The 11,252-nt window shown below is 43.4% G+C and overlaps 1 protein-coding gene across 6 annotated transcripts in view; it reads left to right on the top strand.

Moving 5' to 3' along the window:
- The window catches only part of CCDC171 (coiled-coil domain containing 171), a 406,988-nt gene that overhangs the window by 212,614 nt on the left and 183,122 nt on the right, over positions 1 to 11,252 (top strand). For 5 of the 6 annotated variants that reach the window (XM_019517555.1, XM_019517553.1, XM_019517556.1 and 2 more), the window contains one exon: positions 1,905 to 2,090. The exons of the other annotated variant lie outside the window; for it this stretch is intronic. In XM_019517555.1, coding sequence (XP_019373100.1) covers positions 1,905 to 2,090 — 186 coding nt within the window. The remainder of the gene's footprint in view (positions 1 to 1,904; positions 2,091 to 11,252) is intronic. 6 annotated transcript variants of the gene reach the window in all.

The raw sequence follows: 11,252 nt of genomic DNA, 5'->3' as shown, positions 1-11,252 counted from the left end.
AGAGGCTAGGTGGCAGGGGGTGCTGTAGCCTACTGTGGAAGCCACTTAGCCTGATCACGGCTCAGCTTCTCCCCCTCCACACCTGCTCAGAAACAGCCAGCTGGCTGAAAAGATCCAAACTGCATTCATTTCCCCCCGTGGGGGGCCAGTGAGAGGGACTGTGCCCCCTCCTCACCGGTGCCAAGGGGCACTGGGGACACTGTCCTGCAGGATGGGTCTTGCTTGGAGCATCGCAATCCCCAATCACTGCCTAGTTTCTCCCTTCCCCTTCCGCTCACAAAGTGTTCCCAGTGCCCCATGGCACTGGCAGGGAGGTGGCACAGTCTCCGAGCCCCCCACAGGGGGGAGTGAGTGCCAGCTGGCTTTACGAGCTGGCTGTTTCCAGGCGGGCAGGGGAGCAAACATGTCCTCCCCCTCTCTTCTTCACTGCATAGTGGGAAGACTTTCTGCCTTCTCCCTGTGGCAGACCAAGGGCATGGCACTTATTCCTTGCAGAGAACTGTATATAGAAGTTCCCTACAGTGCTTCATTTACTATGTGATTTGACAGGGATTAATTTTTCATGTGACTGGGCATTTTAAATGCATTCTATAGCCATTACACAGCCTTTAGAACACTTTCAGGGGCCTGATAGCATGAAAAATATAACTTGTCTGCACCCCACGAGCCTTGTTGCACAACATACTTAGCACACGTTTTATTTGGACTGTAGTAAGCATATCCATGTCATATTAAAAGTTAAAACATATTTTGAGCAGTTGCACAATGATGTTTAATATGGTCTCTAACATAGCTCACTGATTGTCCATCCCCGCCACTGCACCACACTGGAGTCTTGAACCAGCTCAGGTGCGTTGCTGGGCCTGGGACTGACAGTTGATTATGAGTCCCAAACCAGGCATGGCAGGACTGGTTCATGACTCTGGGGAAGTGCTGAGGCTGGGACTGACAGTCAGCCGATTGCGAGTCCCAGCCCCCGCACTCCATGAGAGCTGGTTCAGGACTCCAGTGTGGTGCTGGGGCTGGGACTGATGGTGCCAGCTTAGTACAGCAGAGGTGTTCTTGGCAGATGTCATGGCTAGGTGAGGACAGCAAATTGTATTATTTCCATGGAACAGTCTGATGATAGCTGAACATATGTTACTTATTACCATCTAAAGATAACTCCTTGCATGAAAAGTCCTAACTTTGCTCTGATACAATTGCACTTAGTATGTTTATTGTTGAATGTGCGGCCACTTATGTGTTAACTGCACTTAAAACATCTTGAGTGTATCATGTAGCAAGGCCCTAAGAAACTGATATTATAGTCTCTTGCCAGGAGATGGAGACAATAAATCAATGTGCTCTATAATTTCATTTTTCTGTCAGAGACCTGCCCATCTTGCTTTCTTTAATCAACTGGTTGGACAGCTTTTTTAAATCAGATTGACCAGAGTATTTAATTATCTCAGTTTCGTTCTTAATATTTTGCCCCTGTTCTTCTGAAATTTTCAGGTTAAATTTTCATATTTTAGGTGTTTTTCCATTAAGTTTTTTTTTCTGTCTTTCCTCTTTTTCTTTTGAAAAATTCTAAGGAGCCCCCACTGACGCAGTCAGGAGGCTATATGGCTGATATAATACATATTGAAATGCAAGTAAATTCATCTGCAAATTCTTTCCTTCAGTAAAAACATATTTCTGGTTTAAATCTATATAAAATAACAAAGTATTTTTTTGTATACTATAAAACAAAATTGCAAACTTCCTTGAAGCAATGCAATGAACAAAGTTCTCTAACTTGCATGTCTTATGAAAATTTTGCCTAAGTCTGTTGGGCAAGTCAGATTTTGAGCTTTTAATTTTTTTTGCATTACAATGTTGCATATTAGCAAAGTTAAGTCATAATTTATTTCCTTTATCAGAAACTGATCACCCATGAGAGGTTTGAAAGTGCATGTGAGGAATTGAATAATGCATTACATCGAGAGCAGCAGGCACAAATGCTTTTGAACGAGCAGGCACAACAGCTGCAAGAGTTAAATTACAAACTAGAATTGCACTCCAGAGAAGAAGCAGACAAAAACCAAATCCTGAGTGAAGCTGTAAAGGTAAGCTTTTAAAATGGAGGCTAGAAGTTGTGTTCACTTAATTAGATCAGAGCATTCATGTAGTTTTCTCATGAATAATCCTATGAAAGTAAATTAATGTATGAAAATTACTCAATCCAGAGCTTCCTGAAGTTGCTCAGGTGATACTTTGGCACCTTTTAGGATAAGGTTTTCTTGGTAAATTCCATCTTGACATTAGAAGTGACCCATGTACACTAAGAAATACTATCATTATTTATTAAGGCATTGGTGATGAACTTGATGCTGTAGAATTCATATTGATAGTTCCTGTGTTGAGGAGCTTGTTTAAAAAATAGATATAATAAGACAAAATAGAAGACTTGGATGTGAGGTAGTTAATGTAGATTTTAAAAAATAACTATTCTATTCATACTCCTTTTTTCTTGAATGTGTTGTTAATGCATGAAAGCATAAATACCACAAGTGTCAAACTCACCTGGGGCCCCAGGTTGCATGTGGCCCAGGCCAGGCAGCTGCGGGGCAACTGAGGGCTGTGTTTGCACAGCCCCCAGTCCCCTCCCCCTCACCAAAACCTTGTTACCTAGGGCCAAGTCCCTTGGGGTCCTGGATTCAGCAGCTTACCACTGGCTGTGCCCCCAACTCTGAACTGCTGGTAGGCTGGCCGGAGCAGTCACATGGGGGCTGAATGAGAAGAAGGAAGAGAAAAAGCCTGTTTCATTAGGATTTTAAAGTTTTTATATGCATAACGGGTAATGAAGGACATGGAAAGGAAACAATTTCAATAGAAAGGAGATGCAATCAGAAACTAGGTAATCCCTGTAGCACCTTCAAGTTTTAATACACATTACCACAAGGCCAATAACACATGGCTGTTTAGAGCATGTTTTTTTAAAAGACATCCAGTCTCTATTTAAAGAATTCTGGGTGATAGTGAATGTTATCACTTTTCTAATGTCAGATGTAGGCTAGAGTGACCTGAACAAGGCTATATAATTAACATTTTTTCCCTTCACGTTAGTTATGCTGGACAAGGAAGTGCCAGTAGATGTATTTAGAAAGAAGAGCCAGTATATCTATTCAGAGAGGTCTTGTTAGTTTTAGCAATTACATTTTGCACAAACTGAAGTTGCAGGGTTCAGCCAACAGCTGAGAAAGGATGTTAGTCCTTCAACCCTTGGAAAGAAAGAAGGGAAAAGATCTATTGAAACCCTTAGGTTTATATTGGGCCACCTTTAACCCAGAGTGCCAGGGAAAATAGAGGTATCATTGTCAAAGTTTCAGGTATAAAGGAGGAAGTAGAAAAAGTCAAGGAAAAGAAACAATGTTTGGGATAGTAGGTAACCTTGAGTTAACAGTAAGTGATCCAGGATATGGTGCAGGTGTATACAATTGGAGTTGGACAAATCATAGACTGGGAAGCTGCAGATTTGAGAGTTACTGACATAAAAATGATAGTTGGATAAAACAGGTGCTAAAGTACTTTACAAGGTAAGTGAGGAGACAACCAACAAACAATTGTGAGAATCCATCAAAAAAAGGAATAAAAATAGAAGAGAAAAGCCAAAAGGCAGATTTCATTTTTTTTTTTCTGTCTGCCAAAAAAAAAAAAGAGAGAATGGTGGGGTATCAGGGAGGAGAATATGATCAACAGTATTAATTCTAGCAGAGAGGCCAAGAAAGATGAACGTGGAACAGAGACCCAAAAAATTTGATAAAAAATAAATGAATGGAAATAAGCACATTCATTTTCTTTTACTGAAATATCTTTAGATTATTAAAGGTGAACAGCATTGAAAATGATGGCAAATTAAATTCTCTTTCCTATCTAGGGGTTGCTCCATGACAACTCTCTATATGTTTGCTATTACTTCAGCTTATCTGGAAGGTGAACCATGGTTGCCTACTCCTCAATGAAATGGTAGTAGGCTACTGCAATTTAATTTTTGCTTAGTGTGGGGTAACTGTAGACACAGGGACTGGTAATGTGGAGCACTTGATAGATATAGATTCTGTGCCTCCTTTAAACTTACATTAGGTTGTTTTTTCCATTGCCTTCAAATTTTCACGGTGGATTATACAGAACTAGTATAGTACTAGGGAGGGAAGGAAACTTTTTATATGAAATGCCTTGTATTTTATGTTCAAATTGAATTTATTTTTAAAAATGTTAACTAGGGCCATCAACTAATCGCAGTTAACACATGCAATTAATGCATTAATTGGTTCATATATTAATTTTTTTAATGAATTAATCATGAATGTGGCTTTGGAGCCTGCACCCAGGCTCCGTTCCACTGCCATCACCTCTCCAGGCCTCCCAGTGGGGCAGCAGTGGCAGTGCAGAGGAGCAGCAGGGCAGCTCAGGCATGGGCTCTGGGCAGCTGTAGCATGGGCCAGGAGGAGGTGTGCAGACTCAGACTGACTAAGAGTAGATTCAGGCTAGGTAACGGGAGGCACTACTTCACAGTCAGGGTGGCTAGGATCTGGAACCGACTTCCAAGGGAAGTGATGCTCACTTCTACCCTGGGGGGTCTTCAAAAGGAGGCTAGATAATCACCTAGCCAGGGTCGTTTGACCCCAGCATTCTTTCCTGCCCATGGCAGGGGGTCAGACTTGATGATCTGCTCAGGTCCCTTCCGACCCTACCAACTATGAAACTACGAGATACACATGTGTAGCTGCAGCTTGTACGTGGCCAGGAACACAGCCCAGTGGCATGTAGAGCAGCACCCAGAAGGTAGGTCTGTGGGGGGAAAGGGCAGGGGGTCAGAACAAGGCCCCCAAAGTGAGAGACTGAGTGGGGCAGAGGCAGGCACTGGGATGAATGGGGCCCTGGGTCCAGGGTGGGCTGTGGGAAGGGGCATGGGGTAGGGTGACTCCCTGACACTGCATGCACCCAGATTTGTGCATGGGGCAGAGGTGGGCTGTGGGCTGAGGCTCTGCACCCTGCTGCCTTTGTCCCTGGAGCCACATGACACCATGTTGTGCTTCCCACTGCCAGGCGGCCAGGGGACGTGCAACCAGTGTGCAGCTCCTGGGGCAAAGGCAGGAGGGCGCAGAGCCCCAGCCTGCAGTGGGCAGCCTACCTCTGCCCTGCACACAAATCAGGGGGGCACATGTCCCCCATGCCACCCCTGGCAGTGTGCGCAGCAGCAGGGAGCCACCCCTCCACCCCCATAACCCTGGATGAGCCACCCGCAGCTGTGTTCCATGTCCTGTCCTGGCCCCAGGGCCCCATTCACCCCAGTGCCCACCCTTGCCCTGCTCCACTTCCTTCCTCACCATGGGGACCTCAATCTGCAACCCCCTACTCCTTCCCTCAACAGGCTTGACTACTGGGCTCTGTCTGCCCCTCACTCCCAAGCCATAGCCCCCCAGCCCTGCTGCTGCCCCTTACTCCTAACCACAGTACCCTGCACCCTGCCAGGGTGTGCATGGCCCCCCCCAGGCTCCAAACTCCACACACAGCCACAGCCCCCCACACCTTCACAAATCTCCATGCACCCCCACAACCATACAAAGTACTTGCATAGTTTTGAGTTTTTCTGCACATCATTTTGAGTTCTTAGCTGTGCAATTAAAACCACGATTACCTGTGACTTATTTTTTTAATTGCTCAACTTATCATGATCAAATTTGTTATTTGTTTAACAACCTTAAATTTAACATGTACTTTATTTGTCATAAGTTTCTTTCCAAGTTTCCCATATATATTTTGAATTTGTTACAGGTGGAATGAGTGCCTGCTTGTGACCTAGCTATTAGGGCTGTGCGAAACAGGCCTTGTTTGATTCCGATTTGGCCCGAATCAGGAACAGTGATTTGATTCATTGATTTGGATCACTGTCCTTGATTCGATTTGGCCGAATCTGAATCTGACGATTTGATGCTGATTCAGTGAATCAGCGATTGGACGCAGGCACAGCTTTCAGAGTTTTTCCTGCATACCTTGAGGTAGCAGCGCAGCTTGTGACCACTGCGGTGCTGGGGCGGATGGAGCATCCCACAGCAGTGTGGGGGGGCACTCCAGTGTGCTCAGCAGTGAACCCGAAAGTGGACCGGAAATACTTCTGGTCCACTTCCAGTTCTGCCAGGGAGCTCACAGGGGGACCCCTCACGCACCCCCAACTTGGCAGTCAGCTGCAGAGGGAGACCGCGGGTGCCTCCCTCCAGACCCAGGAGGTACCAGTTGCCTAGCCAGGGGGTGTGGGGGGAATTCTGGGTCTGCTTCCAAGTGTGCTGGGGAGCCCCCCATGCATTTGCCCCAGCACTACAGCATTCAGAGCCCCTGCTACCTAGAGATATGTAGAAAAAACATTTAAAGCTGTATCTACATCCAAATGGTCAAATCTGTCTGAATCTCTCCAAATCAATTCGGAGAGATTAAAGGGTCCTCTGATTCATTTGGATTCGGAGATTCGGCCACCAAATTGGGTCGAATCTCTGCCGAATTGAATTAGGAACCAAAGCTTCGCACAGCCCTCCTAGCTATCTTAATTGCCGGTAGTCTGTCTTTTTCAGCTGCTTAGAGTCAAACAGTAACTACAAAATAATTCTTTTCATACTTCTTCATTTGCAAATTCTGAGACAGTTCCAGCACTTTGGTAATTAAATACAGGCCTTTCCAAGACAAAGCATTTTTCAGTTTGACATCATTTTTAAACTCCCTAAATTTAAAAAAAGTAAATAAAAATCACATTCACATGAAAGATATGTAACAAAAATCATGGCTTGCTTTGCATTCCAAATGCAAAAATTAGTTAAAAATAAGCCCAGTGTAATAGCATCTGCAAAATTACAAAAATTAATATATGAAAAGTTGATATATTTTATTTTAAATTTTTTCACCTGGGCAAAAATATGATCTCGAAATTTTAAAAGCTAGAAGAAAAGTAAAAAGTTTACACTGAAGTATTTTTAAAAAACAGTTACCTTAAATATCAATTTCATTCACATTTTTCTAAATAAAAGAAAAAAATGTTTAACATTTCCACACTTGATACCATAGTTTGAAATCTATACACATTTTAATAGTAATCAGTAAGGTGCTATTGTAGCATTTACTTACTCCCATAAAATAGGTTTATTAAAAGCGTTGCTTAATTTCACAGCTTTATCGGTTTAGATTTTAATCCCATATATTTTTATCTTCCTACTGGCCTATACCACTGAGACATTCATGGTAGCCAATTACATTTCAAGGTCAGCTGGTACTAAGCAACCATTCTTATGCTGCTTGTTTTATTAGATGAGGTAAGTTATTTGCTCTGATCCTAACTGTCTGTGTAGGAAAAGAGAGATTTTTTTTACATGGTTGCTAAACAGGTGCAGACAGCATACAGAATTCTAACTTGTACTAAACCCTTGTGTTAATTCCAAACCCTAAAATCCTCATTTTGCCTACCTATAGGCATTGTATATCTAATACACTCTAGGGATGTGTGCTAATACTTGCAGTGTAAAAAAGCATTTTCCTTAACATTTTACTGGGCTGCATTGGTAAGTATGTTGCCAGTGAGTCAAGGTAAGTGATTAGTCTCCTCTGTTCAGCACTGGTGAGACCACATCTGGAGTACTGTGTTCAGTGTTGGGCTCCCCACCACAGAAAGGATGTGGACAAATTGGAAAGAGTCCAGCAGAGAGTGACAAGACTGGTGAGGGGGCTAGGCAACATGTCTTATGAGGAAAGACTGAGGGAACTAGACTTATTTAGTCTAGAGAAGAGGAGACTGAGAGGGGACTTAATAGCAGCCTTCAAATACCTGAAGTGGGGTTCAAAAGAGGATGGGTCTAGACTGTTCTCAGTGGTGGCAGATGACAGAACAAAGAGCAACAGTCTCAAGTTGCAGCAAGGGAAGTTTGTTAGATATTAGGAAGAATTTTCTCACTAGAAAGGTAGTAAAACACTGGAACAGATTACCCAGATTGGTGGTGGAAGCTCTGTCCTTGGAGGTTTTTAAGACCTGGCTGAACAAAGCTTTTACTGGGATGATCTATTTGGGGAGCAGGAGGTTGGACTAGATGACCTCTTGAGGTCCCTTCTAACCATAACTTTCTATGATTCCATGATTTTACCATATTTATTCAAATCCAAGATGAATTCCCCCGTTTGTCTCCTGTTCAACATCAGAAAAACAAAGCCTCATCCTAGAATTGAAAATCTAAGTGTATCAAGTGAAAATGCAGTACCTGCAGTCAGAAGAAGTCATAAGAATCCATTTGGTGAGGCATTGAGTAGAGGGGGACCTGGCACTGATGTACAGGGCAGTGAGGGACCTGGCATGGTGGCAGAGGACTCAGTATGGAGGTGCCTGGCAGCTTGATGCGTAGTGTGGAGGTATGAGGCAGCATGGAACCCAGCACAAAGGCACAGGGTGGTGAGGAATCCAGCACAGAAGCATGTGGTGGTGAGGACCCAGCATGGAGGTACAGCGTGGCACAACGGGTGGGGCAGGTCAGGCCACTGGGTGGGCTACGTGGTGGTAGGGAGGGAGGGGCAAATGCAAGGGGGGCCAGGTATGGATAGAGAGGCAAGGGGCAGGGCTCAGGCCTCCAGCCATGCCTAGTACCTGCCTCCCTTGCTGTTTGCACACCTGCCATTGTTTTTTCACTGCTGCACCAGTGCAGGGGCAAAGGGAACAAACAAATTTGACCCTCAAATAATTAGTTTTTAGGAAAATTATAACTGCAGCTACTCCTCACTTAATGTTGTAGTTATGTTCTTGAAAAATGAGACTTAAAACGACACAATGTTAAGTGAATCCAATTACGTCACAGCAGCAGGCAAACCACATTAGAACTGAACATTGTGCAAGTTCAAATGGATATGCTCTCTAATAGATCAGCAACATAATAACAAAACAACATTAACCAGGATGACGTTAAGTGAGAAGTACCTGTAAACTATAATTTCTGCATACAGAATCTAATTAGTGGGGGGTTGACTAAAATGCAAAGTAGTCTTGGATTTGGGTAAATATGGTAATTTGTGAAAGGATTCCTTTTCAATTGACAATGCATATGGTAATGCCTTGCATACTCTCTTGTTCGGAGTTTTGTACATAGCCTGAGAATGCCACCAAGTAAGTCCTTTTGATGCTTGCCAGTTGCAGTCTCTGTCACTGATTACAGTGTTTAACTTCCAAAAAAATATGAAGCTTCACCTATCATGTTAAACAGGAACATGAGTTAGTGGCATACTCCCCAAATGGAATCTCTAAGAATACAATCACTATAAAAATAGAAATAGTTTGGGAGTGGGGGGGGCGGGGTGTTTGTTGTTTTATAATCACTTCCCATGAGCTTTGTTCCTGGAGAGAGTCAAGATTTAGGATGCTCAATGGGATAACATTGATTTCCAAGTAACTTGTTTGTCATATTTGCAAGAAGGGGCAGTTCTACACATTGCTCTATTAAATTTAAGGCTGTTCATTAAAGACTGTAATGTAACTGATTATTCATTAGTGTACAACTTAATAGGAAACTATATTAATCAAATTTAGCATGTTAAAGAGAGAGCAGGCTCCCTTCTGAATTGGTTGGAGACTAAAATTCATAATTCATTAATTAAATGTTTTAGTTGTTTAAAAGTTTCCATATACTGTCTGTTCTTGGTATCTAAATAATTTATAAAGTAGCTAAGAATGGATTATAAATTAGGATTGCTACCTGCCCTGCTTTCAGTAGGGAGAGTCATGTCTTTGTTTTTCCCATGCTATAATGAGGCACAGATTAAATTCTTTGTCCTAAATTTTAAATTCTTATTATGAATAAGACTTCTCATTTGGGCAGGTATTCACCCAATAAAACTAGGTTAAGATGTTTTTATGGTGTCTGTTTTATCTTTATATCCTAGTTTCCTTTTAAGCTGCTTTGTTCTTCTTGTCATTCTCCTGAGCATTTGATAAGAAGGACAACATTTAAATCAAATTAATAACATTATTATTGTTGTTATTCTTTATTATTAATAATAATAGTTATGATATAAATGGAACTGCTGTCCAAATCTTTGTTCTGTCTGCCTTTGAAGCAATACCAACACTGTATCTGAGAAGACTTGGAATTGATTTAATAAAAAAACTAAATTTAAGACTAACCATGACGATAAACGTTTGTTTAAGGAATATAATACAATGTTCATTTAATTTAAAAACAATATAACATCCAAAAATTGCATCCAGTTTTTAGTATGCAAGGAAGAAAAATTTTAATTGGAACTTCATTCTTTTGAGTGTCTGATATTTCACCTACTTATATATACTATAAATGTAATAATATGGCATATTGGTTAATAGCAAGAAAAACAAGAAAAGGTGAGCCAAGTTACCATTTGTCAGAGGATTTAAGATTAGTGGGACAGATTTCACTTCTAGTCACAACAGACTAAATCTAGTAGATTTACAGAATCATGATTGACACCCTAGTAATTGAGAAACACTGGCTTGGGCTTTTGGTTAGTTGGTATTAAAGGTCTGATATTGGATCGCACCGATATAAAGAAAATTTATCATATCGGAAATTGGCCTGATATGGCTGATAATTTGGCTGATAAATGCCCGTGCGTGTGGACAGCCGCAGCGCAGCATGTAGGAAATGAGGAGCACAGCCTGGCTTGGAGAGCTGTGTGAAGTTGGTAAGTCTGGTGCAGTGGAAGGGGAGGGAGGAGGGAGGGGTCCCCATGGTGATGGAAGAGTGGGGCAGGGGCTGGGGCTAGCGCTGCCCAGCCAGGGTGGCGTGGGCACAGGACAGAGCTACAGCTCATCGCGGGGGGGGGCAGGGAGGATGGGGGAAAGCGGCTCCTGCCATTGCATGCCACGTGTCTGGGAGGGTATTATGGGGGGGTGTCCCTAGATCTGCACGGGGAGGGGTAGGCTGGGGTTGGGGCTGAGGCTGCGCAGGGTTCTTCCCAGCCTGCCATGCCCCACCCCACCCTGTGCAGATCTGGGGGCACTCTCCCCCTATGCCCTCCTGGACGAGCGGCAGGAGCTACAATGAGAGCCACCAGACCAGCGGCTCCCAGATCAGCAGTACACAGCAGCAGGAGCCACCCTCCCCGTGCCCCCTAGATGAGCTGCAGCTCTGTCTCGCACCCACCCTGCCCAACCCCAGCCCCACACCTCCCTCATCACGGGGGCTTTGATCTGGCCCCCCCAGTACCCTTTCCCTCCCCCCTCCCCTTCC

This window comes from Gavialis gangeticus, unplaced genomic scaffold (assembly GCF_001723915.1).
Source record: "Gavialis gangeticus isolate Ggan-Ray unplaced genomic scaffold, GavGan_comp1, whole genome shotgun sequence".
NCBI lineage: Eukaryota > Metazoa > Chordata > Crocodylia > Gavialidae > Gavialis > Gavialis gangeticus.
The sequence above is the reverse complement of the archived record's forward strand: the minus strand, read 5'-3'. Positions and strand labels throughout refer to the sequence as shown.